This window comes from Hoplias malabaricus, chromosome 16, assembly GCF_029633855.1.
Source record: "Hoplias malabaricus isolate fHopMal1 chromosome 16, fHopMal1.hap1, whole genome shotgun sequence".
NCBI lineage: Eukaryota > Metazoa > Chordata > Actinopteri > Characiformes > Erythrinidae > Hoplias > Hoplias malabaricus.
The window spans coordinates 23,548,647-23,562,872 of NC_089815.1; the positions used below are offsets into that span (position 1 = coordinate 23,548,647).

The following is a 14,226-nucleotide window of genomic DNA, read 5'->3' on the forward strand; positions in this document are numbered from 1 at the left end:
TTTGTTTTTGCTAACTTCACCATTGTGTTCTTGTTTTTTGGGCTAGCTCTCCGATTCACGATTAACTACTCTGCTAAAAGTGACACTTCTTTGGATCTGTAGAGAGACTCCAGATGTAAATTAACTGTAGCTCTTTCATTGTGCACAGACTAATGATGCAAAAAAACCCAGCTGGCCACGGAACAACATAAACAGCCAACTGCCCAATTAATTATTAGCCCTCATAATAAACAACAAAAAGTATGTCACTGTCCAATCACTGAAAGAATGCACTGTGATTATGCCTCAATTCCCTCTTGACACCCCACGGTCCAAGTCAAACCATCCGGCTTGTGTTTACATGCGCACAGTTCTAATTTACAGATAATTTACCCCACCCAAATGACATGGGTTGTTTAAACTTAGGCTCCATCTGTGTCCCAGTGGGTTTCTCCTCTAAGGAACACTGGACCCTGGGCACCAGCTTTGTTAGATACAGATGTTCCACAAGGAGAAGGCATAAGCTTTAAAAATAGAAATATTTTCATGATCCTGATACACCACTGAAAAAGGCATCTTGCTTTACATTTATTGCAGCCATTCAATTTCAGCCTCCAGAAAGAATAAAAGGCCACATGACAACAAGCTGCAAATGAAGAACATCAAATGCTGACACGGACATTACCAAAGGGCATGTTGTGGGGGAAAAAGAAAGAAAAACAAAAATTAAGCAAAAATCCAAACAGAAAACAAACCCCTGGATCAGGCTGGAATAAGATTAGTAGCAGCAAACAAATCCAAGCCCAGCACATGTGGTAAGAGCATGAGGGGCACCGGCAGATCAAAATGCAGGGAGTGATGGAGAATGAGAGGCTGCATGGCAGGAAAACAGGAGCATGCCGCTGAGAAGAGGCAAGGAAGGAGGGAAGAAAAGTGGGGGACGGACGTGAAGAGAACACAGTGATAACGGTAGCGTGGCTCAAGTGTACCTTCATGTACGCCCTGCATGTCCTTTCTCGCTTTTGAAGCTTTGTCATTAGAAAAAAGACAAAAAGAGAGATCAAAGAAAAGAAAGAAACCATTAGAAAAAAAACTTGAGCCTCTGCCACAGGAAAGCAACCCACAAGGACTTCAGCAACCATACACATTTTTCGTCCTCTGTCTTAAACAAATGAAGGCCGAAGTTTGAAAGATGGCGTCTGGCTAGAGCAACCAGAATCAATACAGTGCAGACTCATAATGAGAGTTTGCCAAATTTCTGACATTTACTTAAAGCTGGAACCCCTGAGGAATGTGCAGCTGCTGAATCAGCTCCATGTGCTGAAATCCTGACCTCAAAAAAAAGGAAGTACACTAGTGGTGTAATAAACCAATCTGGCAACATCAATACAGACCTTCATTAAAATATAACTGTTCATTTAAACAAATTTGCAACTCTATTTGACAGAATAAGCAGCCATATTCTTTGACAAAACTTGGTATTACCAAGTGTACAAACACAGAAAACATAGTTTGGGTTTTACTCTTTCTATATCCCTCCATGAGGTAAACTACAAGTGTTTATTAAGTCTATTTTTAAAATAATTCTGAATCATAACAAAATAATCACATCAAAGGGTGAAACGTGAGATTTAACCTGCTCCCTAACTGAACGACTGAGTCGAACTACACATCTGAGGAGGGTAGGGCAGAGAGACAGTGAGTGAGAGAGAGAGAGAGAGAGAAACAAAGAAATGTAATTATACCTTATTGAAGCTCCGTCCAGTAGAGTCCTTCTCACTAGGCCTCAGCTCTTGCAGCTGAGCATCCAAGATGTCCACCAGCTGCTCCATGAGCCTCATGGTGGAGCTGATGTCGCCAGGGAAGATGGGCCCTTTAGTGTGCTTGGCTAGCTCATTGGCCAGGTTGGCTGCATTCTCCCCACTCCGGATCTGAAAGATCGAGCAAATTAGCCTCTCAGCAGGAGTCCGAAAAATATCATTCTGCGTCCGAGAGCCTCTCGCCCCTAATTATGACATCTTCATGCTGTGAGGAAATATGCTTCAGTTACAGCACCCACGAGCCACCGCTTAGTAATTAAAAACTGATAACGCTTCCTGGGCGCATTAGACAAGGCTTTTTTTCCCCCTGAATTGAATAAAAGTTAATTTTGCGGGTACACAAGGTGAGGGTGGTCCATTGTGTCTAATGGCGGCCCATTCTACCCTCAGCCAGCAGCATGTATTAGCCCTTTAAGAGCACACATTCAGAAGAGTATTATCAGATCAAGCAGCAGGGCGCCCTATTGGATAGCTCAAGGCTACGTTTCTCAATCTTAGCCAATGATAGCGGGAAGCATGGACCTCAAAATTCGGCACTGGGGACTGTTTTATATTCATGGCAGTGAGCTCAGCAAACTGTCTGAGCTATTAGGCACATTTGTATTGCTGGTAATGTGGAGTCGAGCCGACACAAACCTTCTGAGCTACTTGATTGACCCAGTGGGAGGTACAGTTGCTTAGATCAGGGCCTTTCGGGTGCCAAGCCCCAGTGGAGAGCACACACAGGTAGGAGGCAGTGCCTGTGAAAAGTAATAATAATAAAAATAAGTCATGCTAATTTCATGAAGAGTTGCGAAACATTTGCATATTTTACACAATATCGCTGATATTTAGCACATTTTAACTTTCTAAAAAAAATGCATGTGCTTTGGATTTCATGTGGCAGCAGTTTCATTTTACATCTTCCCAAAGAAGTGTTCTCTCAAATTTGAAATCATACTCCCAAATGTTTTAACACACGGCACAATATTTCCTCAAAACTGCTCTGTTTAATGACCCCTCATAAAGAGTGATTTGTATCCCGTGAGATTTAGCGCACTGCAACTGCACGCAGTGTAGAGCTATAGTGGGCTTGTAGCCCTAAGGACAGACGCACCAGCTCACGTATCTGGTAAACATACTTACCTCTGGTTCCTTTGGGGCAAGGCCGCTCCACCAGCATGCCCCTCTGAGTCTGTGGCCAGATGATGTCCCTGCGCTCCACGCCGTCACAGAAGCGCGCAGGGGGAGGGAAGGAGTCCAGGGACGGAGGAGTGGTGGTCCGTGGTGGAACCGCTGGGGGTTTTGGGGGTTTGTTACCAACTCGGGTCCCTGTAGTGGTTATGGTTGTCACCAGGACTTTTTGTTGGGTTGTTGTTGTTGTCGTAGTAGTCGTCGTTCGTGGCAGCACTGGCGCCGAAGTGGCTTCAGAGATAGGTGGCGCTAACAAGAAAGGAGAGTAAATTTAGCTTGCGTCGACTCGTTTTTGTTATTTCTCCTCAGGCCGATGCTAGCTCCATTGCTAAACAAATCTGTTGTGATTTCAAATCAAATTCAGGAATAGAGAGTGATCTGGAGACTCACTTTTTTTCATGACCTACTTATTATTCAAGGCACAGGGTATGTGACGAAAAAACACCGGTGCTGGTTCCTGCTACTCTCAAATGTGTTCAATTAGCTTTCAACATAAAAGGACCCACCTGAGAGTGTTGTGTTTGCTCATATCCAACAACAATATTCGGCACCCAACCCCCCACCCCACCCTCTGCAATTTCCTATTTTAAAGACAGCATATGACTAATGTGATGCCGCAGGCGAAAAATATTTTCTGATTTGGGAAAACAGGGACACATCATAACATACACTCTCTCTTCTCGTATGCTGTGCTGGAATATAAGTAAAAACAGAGGATTCTTGTAGATGTATTTGCAGTGCACCGAGGAGCCTAAACGGCATGTCAGTAACAAGAAGCAGGTATTTGCTAAACACATGAAGGTTTTCTAGGTTGCTGTCAATTCTCGTCAATGCTTTTCACTACCTGTAATTCACACTTCACACAAGACATAGCCATTAACGAGGAATTTATCCTACTGCCGAGACTAAGGTTTGATCTGTGGCACACGTGGCCCGACTCGCCAGACAGTTAAGGTTGGGTGTGACCAAGTTGTAGGTCAGCTTTTTTTTACATGCATTATGAGCATATCTTCTACTGAGGACAAATTCTGCCCATTACTGTACATTTTCATATATTTTAATAAAAATGTATACTATAGGCGGTACAGTGGCGCAGCAGGTAGTGTCGCAGTCACACAGCTCCAGGGATTTGGTGGTTGTGGGTTCAATTCCCGCTCCGGGTGACTGTCTTTGAGGAGTTGGTCTGTTCTCCCTGTGTCGGCATGGGTTTCCTCCGGGTGCTCCGGTTTCCTCCCACGGTCCAAAAACACACGTTGGTAGGTGGATTGTCGACTCAAAAAGTGTCCGTAGGTGTGAGTGTGTGTGTGAATTTGTGTGTGTGTTGCCCTGTGAAGGACTGGCGCCCCCTCCAGGGTGTATTCCCGCCTTGCACCCAATGATTCCAGCTCTGGACCCACCATGACCCTGAACTGGATAAGCGCTTACAGACAATGAATGGATGGATGGATGTATACTATAACGTGGCCTGTACTAAATTAAGGCCCATATTATTGTAGGCAGAGAAACAGACGTTGAACTAGAATCTGCAGAACAATGCTACATTTAAAATGGATGTGTTTTTCATTTTCACAAATACATTAATTTAACCAAACATTATGTACTATATGTATTCAGCTGGACAGACAACACTCAGATTCAACTGTTTGTAATGATGTGGCAGACCCTATATGCATCTTAAACAAAGCACGTTTGCCTTCAGACTGTCAGACTGCCGTACAATAGGGGAGATTCATGAACCTTGTGAAAATTGATAATGACTACCACTGCAGATATGTGGGTGAAAAAAAAAGAAAACAAACAACAAAAAAAAGTCACACTTCCTGAAATCTAAGACTAACAAAACTGTCTAAATTACACATATATTATTCAACGAAAGCCCAAAGCTGTAAAATCACAGCATGTTCAAAAGCAAAGAAATACATTTGAACAGTATCTGCTGCTTTCAACTGGAAAACAAGACTCTGATGGAAACAGCTTGGTCTGGCAGCCTGCTGATAATAGCCCCATGGAGTGTGCGAGAGATTCCAGCGCAGTGTGCGTGAGAGAGAGCTTTCTCTTTGAGGTTGGTCATGACCTACTGTGAATTAGTCTCAACTGACCGGTGGAGAGCTCTGGTTCAACCCGGTGCAGATTCGGCCTGGACCTGCAGAAAACGGCTCCAGAGACTCTGCCAAACACTGATGTTTCATCTGATCGGATGTTTTGACACTCTGTCTGCCATGCTCAACTGTTCTCTACTGGTAATCCATTTCTTTTTCTTGCGCTCAACATGTGTAGATTCTCTGCTTGTCATGCTGAGTGAAATAACACAGGGCTTGAAGTTCTACCCGCGACTGAACATCTCTGCAATACATCACAGTGCACAATAACCATGGGTGTACGTAATGCATGTTGAAAGGCACTGGCTGGAATGGGCAGTAGGCAGAGGTGGCCAAGTAAAACATGCAAATTTCCAATACTCCGGTGCAGCGAAAGTGTACTGCTCACGCTTGGTTATGTCCCTGTGACTGCAATTTCTGACATGAGAAAGTTCAGAACTTATTCTAGTTAACACATTTACAGCAATAATGCACACACAATTTTTGTGAAAAGCTGCCTGCTGTGATTATACAAACTGTGCAACCTACCAGACGTATTTAATGAATCTCATTTCAGCAACAGGGTCAACAAACACCTCTTTCAGGTGCATGCTTAATGCCCAAAGGCAACGTATCAAAACTACAGCCTACTGTGTCCTCCAGTGCAAAATATATATAAACTCCAATTCTGAGAGACACACTATCCAGGGCAAATCATGAGCCTGTTGAAACCATTCTCAAGGTTTAGTACCACTTGACTCTGGGGGGACAGAAGCTCCTGGGATTCTGTTAGGTACCAGCTGTGCCATGTGCTGTCCATTGCTCAAAAATGCAACTAGTAGCATTATTTGTCAGGAGAGAAAGACTGTTGCCAAGTAACACTGCCAGCCAATATATGGACTGCATGGTCTCATGGTAGAGTCAAGTGCTTAGCATTCTCCTTCAAGCACACTGAGATGCTCTACAATGTTGTGGAGAGTATTTGGTTGTTCAAGAAGGGTAGGAGAGTACAAGAGAGCTACAAAGAAGAGTACTGAAAACTGCAGAGGCAGTATAAACGTTCTGGAACTATGTAATTCTTTATTTATGTCCCTTTCCTTAAGGTTCTTTTTCTCAAACAAAGTCAGTGTGCATTTCTAAGACCAAAAAGATGTCAGAAATCTTAAACATGTATATAATCCAAATGAATATTCTTTTATAAAACCTCACTACAAGAATCACTAAGATGAGTGAAAAGACCCACTGATGCTGGATCCAAAACTGAACAGCTCAATGCCCAAACGTTTGGAGATTTTAATGTGTAATGTGTAAAATCATAATATTTATCATACATATTAAAAACATAAGTGTAGGCAAAAGCCCACCATAATTAGACGGTGAAGCAGTGGAACTATGTTATCTGGCATGCTGAAGCACCATTCAAAACCTATGGGCATGAGATGGGCTGGCCTTTGTGATTCTTAAGTAATTATCCAACATCAGCAACCGACCTCATTAATGTTCTTCAGGAGGACTGTCACCAAATCCTCAGAAATATTGAATGTAGAGGCTGTTACTGCACAAAAGGGAGGTCACGTTACAAATGAACACCCTTAATTTCTGAAGAATGTTGGATGAGCATATGTCTACACAGAGTATAATTATAGTACAGGGCATGTAGTGTGCATGGCTGCTTTTCTTAAAGATATGTCAAGTGCTTTGTTTTCTAAGCAAGTGCCAGTCTGCACTCTTTTGGATAATGCTATCCTGAATCACTTGTCAGGGTTTGGATATGGTTAGTATTCAGATAAGTATCCAATGTCCAAGGCTAAAGGTGGTTAACCACTCATTTTGTCAGCCAGAAACAGTATTGAGAAGTTGCTGTCCAGGATATGATGCCAAAAAATGAGTACAGCACAATCAACTAAGAATGCAGGGCAAAAGTTTTAGCCAAAGAAAGCAACGCCTGCACTGCTCTACCATCGTCCAAAGTCTACAGGAATGCAAGGTAAAATGAACCTGAAATCGAAGCCTACTTGAAACAGTCGGCTTCTTCAGATATCTCACTGGCTTAACGTTGCTTATGTGGGGTTAGCTGCAAGAATCCCAGCCATTATGCATTCCACAACGACGCCTGGATTCATTACATTATTTTCTTGTGGAACTGAGTGGAGCGAATCAGAGTGGGAGGAAAGGGAAGGGGTGGTAGGCTGAATATCGCCTCGTCACGTCTGTGATTCTTTGATTCACAAGACGAAAATGACTGTATTTGAAACACATTCCCCTTCCCCACGTAGCAGGACTGATTTCACTGTAGTGGTAGTACTTATCCAGGTGCTACTGTCGCCTAGAAATCGAGGCTATTGTGGGGGAGGCATATCATAATCGTTCAAATGTCTAGTTCGCATTTGTGAGTCATGGCTAATTTGCTATGCTGTATGAGCAGTGTATGAATAAGAGTGCTTTTATTTTCTGTCTCCCACCTGTTTAAAATGTCTGCCGAGAATTCTGTCTGCAGACAATGCCACTGTCTGGGAACTGTGCAATATCCTCTGGAATTGTGAAATATTTCTTATTTTTTGTCTCTGAGAAATTCATGGATCATTTGGGGTTTTTTCCCACCCACGTGTCACATGTCTGCTTCCTGTGTGGTCTGTTCTAATCTGTACAGATGACAGGAACCTTACTGCAAGCTTTTTTTTTTTAAATGGACAGCTTGTATTGTGAATCTAGCGCAATGGCTAGTCTGCCATATGCTGCTGTCAAGGGACTACTGCTTTCTGCATTTTTAACAAGTGATTTTAGCTAGATTCAAATTGGCTTATGGTCTAAAATAAAAATTCGTAAGTCTGTTTTCCATGGAAACATATTTGAAGCAGCATGCTATTTGGAGCTTATAACTCTTGGCTGTCCAAATAAAAACATGCATGTCCATTTTTGTTGATTTTATTGTACTAACTCATTATTTGAAAAACACAGCAGCTGTCCTTCACATTGTGTGAAAATTTTATGATAAATGAACCAATAGAAACGCTCCAAAAAAACTTTGGATAAATTCTTTTTACATAAACGTCCACTGAAAGTTTAGAAGATTTATTCCTTCCCCTATAGTTATAATTTGTGAGATAAAGTTTTCCTTTAAACAGCGACAAACTGCTTACGACTTTGATGTTGCATACTTGTGTTTATTAGACTTGGAAGCATTCTATACTGAGATGTGGAGATGATACTGCGGTATTGTGTTCTAATATTGTAACAGTATATCACTTTTTCACATGGACAAACTCCCAGTTCAATTACTGTTTTAAGCATTAATATAAGATCAATTTTAAGCCGCGTCTTTCATTGATTTCCTGCCAGACTAATATTAAGAGTACATTAGTGTATGAGAATTTTGATATCGCCCAAACTAACATCGGGTGTTATGGCAACAACTGTTCGCTCTACCATTATTCTCACAACACTTATGCATTTTCTGATAATAATGTTCCCTCTGTTACAACACAAAAAAACACATTTCCCTTAAGCTCAGTAGACCAGCAACCCTGAAATTAATATGTCTGTCGAATGGGGAGCCCAAAGGGAACCTTCAATTAGCTGTCAAAGAAGAAGAGACAGGGAAAGAAATCTTACAAGGGAAGAGTTATAACTGATATATTCATAAGGAGCCAAGGTGACAGACACCCTCGCAGCACTCCTAAAACCCCCTAAAGTTACTTTAATAACCCAGGAATCACCACAGGGTATAGGGGGCTTTGATTCATTGGGAACATAAAGGCAATAATCTATGACATGAAAAAGGGGAAGCTGTTGTGTGTTGTCAGCACAGAAGGAGAGAGGGATTGGACTGAGTGCTGCAGTGCCAGTACTGTCTCTCTCTCGCTCTCTGTCTCTCTCGCTCTCTCTCTCTTCACACACACAGTGTGAAAAATGAAAAGTGACAGCCAGTGTATATTCTACATTACGCTTAATGGTCGCACTTATGATGTGCAGAGCTCGCTTGTTCACATGAGTAATGTGTGGCCTGTTAGCTGCGGCTTGTTGTGTTGAGAAACTGCAGCCAAACGCTTGGGGGGCTTGAGGCGGTGGGGCTGAAAAGGTGCATGGCAAGATCAATGCCTGGGGTAATTTGCAAAGGAGACATACGAGTCTGTAGGAGTGACACGGGGTCCTTCAGCTGCCGCTGAGTAGATTATCAAGCTCAGAGCTGGAGCTGAGGACGTCTTCTCTGATTAGCGCCTCTTCTGCGCTACAACGAGGCAGCGTTTTAAACACTGATCTTCATCAGGACTGAAACATAGCTCCCAGGTGGTAATCAGCCGCTAATGGAAAGTGCAACAGGAAACAGAGGGAGTCAAAAACAGAGCTCAAACAATTACGGGCTTTTGTTTTATTATTATTCTTTGCTTTCTTGAAAAAAGGGGTGTGAAAAAAAAGCACACCCTGTGTACGACTACTTAAAAATCACAGCGGGAGATGTGTGATCCTTTAGCTCTCATAATGACAGGGAATACTTAGCAATTTCATTTAGTAATAACACTTTAGAAGATTTTAAATGGCTCTTCACAAGTCTTTAAATATGCTATAATATGACATACATCCTCATGATAACACTACACATGTATATGCTTAACACCTCTACACTGCCAAAACCGTCTGCTAAAAGTGTCTGGATGTCACTTTGGAAGACTTCATTTACAGCTTGAGAATTTATTAAGATGCCTTGCATTAGGGTCCCTCGACTCTTAAATGTTACCAATTAAGCTTATAAAATCCCTGCTTGAAGGCCAATGAAGGAAAGAAAACGATAATAAATAAAAACTAAATCTGTATTCATTAGAGATCACATGCTTAAAACAGCAGTGGGGAGCAAGAAGAGCCGAAACAAGCTCAAGTGCTTTGACCTGCATAAATGGGGCTTTTTCTAAACATGAGTAAAAGCACTGCAATATCATTGGGCTAAATTACCAATTATCATGATTAGTGTCAAACTAATTTCATTAATTAGGGAGAAAAATGAGATTAAGCAACAAGCTGTGCAATGCATGTTCGCTGCTCTGATTCCAATGACTTTATCGCTTGGTTATGGCTCTGTATCCTAGGCCTCCATCTAAGCGTCTCAACATGCAGAATACAAAATAAGACCCTAATGTTTCAACAATTATCCTTTGAATGATTATTATGCTTAAGCAACCACATAATCCTTCACTTTATCTTGAACTGGTTTTGCATGTACTATTTAATACCGTTACTCATATTTTTTGACAATCATATCGAGTTAGCGGATTGTCATGGGGTAATTATTTTCTTTATCATGTTCAGTAATTGGGTGGCACAGTGGCACGAAAAGTTCTCCGGGGTCTTGGGATTCAAGGACTTGAAGATTCAAGCCATGCCTCAGGTCACTGGCTGTGAGGAGTGTGGTGTGTTCTCTCCATGTCTGCACGGGCTGCCTCCAGGTGCTCCAGGTGTTTCCTCTCAAAAGCCAAAACCACATGCTCATAGGTGGGATCATTGCACCCAATGATTCCAGGTGGGCTCCGGACCCACACGACCCAGACCGGGGGTCCCTGAAAGCGGTTGCGAGAATCGAACGAATGAACAAATGATCAGTAATTTGGTAAAGCACATCCCCGTCAACCACAATGACATTAATCGGGTAGACCAGACATATTCTTTCTGCTTTCCTTTGGAAAAAGAGGTAGAGTGTAAAATCTCGACAGAGTCGACAGCAGGCCAGCTGACTGAGCCGTGTATTTTCACTGTCTGTGCTCTCTGCGTGTCTCACATCCCAAACAGCATAGCCAAGTGAGCCAGGGCTCTGTTTGAATGAGTTCTGCGCAGGCACCGCTCTCTCGCTCGCCTGTACGGGTAAGTCAGCAAATTCTCCCACAGCTTCAGGCTATATCTCGCTCACGCTGAGAGAAGGGGAAAAAAATCTGTTCCCATACATCTGAAAGATTTGGTCCAAACGTTTGGAGTCCATCTGCGGTGCTCTATCAATACTTTGAATGAAGCTGGAATGGAATATTTCTAAGGACCACTGAAAGAGAATCAGCAGATTCAGGTCATACTAAAGCTCTCTGGAAACAGCGGATTCTTTCCAAGTACAGAAACATGTGAGATTGTAGCTTGACTCCAAGCATATCAATAACCAATGTATACACTATGAAAACTCAGCGTTTGATAAAACATTCAGAGATAGTTTCAGCTCAACCTGGCTGTAGTTAAATGATGGAGCAGTTCACCTGTAAAACAACCCTCACAAAATATATGACATGGCTTTGCCACTGCTCTAACAGCCAGCAATGCATAATACAGAATGCTGTTTTCTTAACAGTCGTATCATTCATACATTTATGAATGACAACCGAAGTGGAACAGCAGATTCAGGATGAATTTGTTCCACCTGTAGATGTCTGATTCAGTGGATGGAACAGAGCAGCAAGCACTGGAATCTCAAGCAAAAGCACTTAAACAGAAAGTAAGGCTATCAACTCAGATTTGCAAGCTGATTGCCAACACTCTGTTAACTGCAGAGACTGTAATCAATAAAGGCATATGAGAAGGGGCCATAAAAATCATGGCAGATTAGATTCGAGTGCATTGAGAATTATTCGTTATGTTCGATTACATTGTAAATTGGGAGATCTCATAGTTCTTCAGCTCTAATTGTAGACGGAATTAATGTCTTGATTTCCAGTGTAAAGAGGAGATACAGAGGTAGAGGTCTAGGGCATGTACTGACTACCACTCTGCATATGTTATTCTGTTATTCTACCCTCCTACAAAAGTTAAATAGTATGGTTTCAGCAGCTCTGAGCTCAGAGTAGCAACAACTGAAGCTCTATTTCCCCGATTACAGGTCAGTGAAGCCTCACAAAAATCTTGAAGCAGTAAATGTTCATTTAAATGTTTAACCAAAGATAAAATTACCTACAATATAGAAAAAGTCAAGTACTTTTATATTTGGAATTGATGCAAAATCTTAATCACTCACATTGCACATTGAGCTCTTCAATAACAAACTAGGACACATAAGCTAATTAAATAATTTAATAATTCTACATAATTCCAACAATTTGGCTCTGGACTCACCGCAACCCTGAATTGGATAAGTGGTTACAGATAATGAATGAATGAATAAATGAATGTTTTCAGTATGCACACACGGTCACTTGTTGCACTACCTTCCTACCTTAGCTTACCATCAGACAAACAACGCATTAGTTGTTGCTGGCTTTGGTCCGATTTCCAGTTAAAATTAGTTAAATAAGGGTCAGACATTTAGACGGCGTGTTCTAAAATTGATTGTTGATAAAGTCTGTTTATGCTTTTCTACAGGAGCGGAACAACCGCAGTGGGAAAAGAGCCCAAAGAAAGGATGGGAATTGCACCGCTTCATGATATTGATCTTTCATGCAGTATCGAGACATCTGCGGCTTAAACACAAAACAAAAGCAGCGAAACACTAGTGTAATTGTGTGTCTTTTATCTTACGGCACCTATATTTGCACTATGCTCATTCACTTGTGCAATGGGGGCTTCATCAAAAGAAATTTGTTCCGACACAACTAAAGTGTGGAGCCCGATTAAATCAGTGCTGTGGCAGTCGCCAGGCTCCAACAGCTTCAGCAGCCTGGACTCTGACTCGAGCGGGGGCTGGACGCGAATCTCAAAGCACCTCACTGCTGTTTGTCTCCTTGCATGCACGGGAGAGTGGGAACTGTTTACAGTGGAGCCGCGGAGCACTATCGGCGTCTGCAGAGATGGCTGCCCACATGCATAGGTACATGACGCATGCTGGGAGAAACAACACTGATAATTTTCCACACCGTTACATCTCTGGCCTTCTCCTAGACACAGCATCTTCTGAGGTGTGTGTGTGTGTGGGGCAGAGACAAACCAATCTATCTTTACTCTTTTCCACATCTCGATCACTCATCGCGCATTACCAGGGTCCTTCTGTGTTAGGATGTTCCCCAATTACAATGCACAGAAGCACGGATCAATGCGGCCTGTTCCTAACTCTCCACAGCCATGCCTCACTTGTTTCTTTCCCGTTTTTCCAGTCCAACTCTTCCTCTACTCCTCTTAATTTGAGGCTGTAAATGCATGCATCTTTAGTTATTTGTAGTGCTGTGCAAAATCAGAACCCAGCCTTATTAAATTTCCAATCAAAACGTCCAGTACGATGTCACTACAAGAGGTGGCAAAAGTTAATAAGTAAAAATGCTTTCCAGAGTTTCATTCCTACTGACTGGCTTCTCTAATCATGCCAGACAAGTGTCAGAGCTTTCACGGCAGTTGAAACTGAATTCCGTGCAGGATTTTTACATTCTGGAATCTGCTAACTCTAATTATTTAACTGGAAATCATTTTTGCTTTATTTATTAATTTTTTGGCGAGGTATTACATATAGTAAAAACCATATCTAAACAAAAGGCAGAGAGGTACAGCTGATCATTAAAACAGCTATTATATAAAGCACACAGGTGTTGGAACAAAGATCTAAAGTAAACAATTATTAATTATTGATGTTTTAACTCACTGCCATGAAACACAAATGGGCACACAGTAACTGACAATAATTGAAGCATCATCTAAATGATCTCCACTTGTTCAGTGTTGCTTGTTCATGAGTGGCACTAAATACCCAAGACCGCCACTGAGTCTTTGCATTAACATATTTGTGTCTAAATCTCTGTTTTAGTAGCCTTTAGTCAGTAGGGTTTAGAATGATAATAAACACAGAAACCATAAGAACTCACAAGCACAGACCTAAATATTTTCCTATTTCCCTTGTTATCATAACCCAAAGTCACTCTAATAATAAGTATGTTGTTAAATGTGCTGCTCAGATTTGCTTAGACGATCATGTTGCAAAATGAAACTTTTACTTCCTATGATTTCAAACAGTATTTAACTCCTGCGCCAAAGGTCTAAAAATATCAAACGTCTGCATTTTCGTCTCCTCATTGCAATGCAGCAACGATATCCTCGCCTGTTTCACGTTGGCAAAGAAGCAACTTCAAACAATTTGCTCATGGGTGAAGAGGGGTGAAAAGCTACAGAATGAGTAGTCATCCTTCCCTTCATTATTCCAATCTAACCTAGTGCACTCCATGCATACTGATGATCAAATCCTGGTGGAGGGGGGGCATGAAACACTGCTACATACGGGGTTTAGTTACAGT

The 14,226-nt window shown here is 41.9% G+C and overlaps 1 protein-coding gene across 5 annotated transcripts in view; it reads right to left on the bottom strand.

Annotated features, from left to right (window-relative positions):
* The window catches only part of adgrl2a (adhesion G protein-coupled receptor L2a), a 160,015-nt gene that overhangs the window by 24,022 nt on the left and 121,767 nt on the right, over positions 1-14,226 (bottom strand). For 3 of the 5 annotated variants that reach the window (XM_066647559.1, XM_066647560.1, XM_066647561.1), the window contains 4 exons: positions 2,925-3,221; positions 2,436-2,539; positions 1,725-1,910; positions 969-1,007 (listed from right to left, as the gene is read on the bottom strand). In XM_066647559.1, coding sequence (XP_066503656.1) covers positions 969-1,007; positions 1,725-1,910; positions 2,436-2,539; positions 2,925-3,221 — 626 coding nt within the window. The remainder of the gene's footprint in view (positions 1-968; positions 1,008-1,724; positions 1,911-2,435; positions 2,540-2,924; positions 3,222-14,226) is intronic. The other 2 variants (XM_066647563.1, XM_066647562.1) reach the window with 1 other exon arrangement.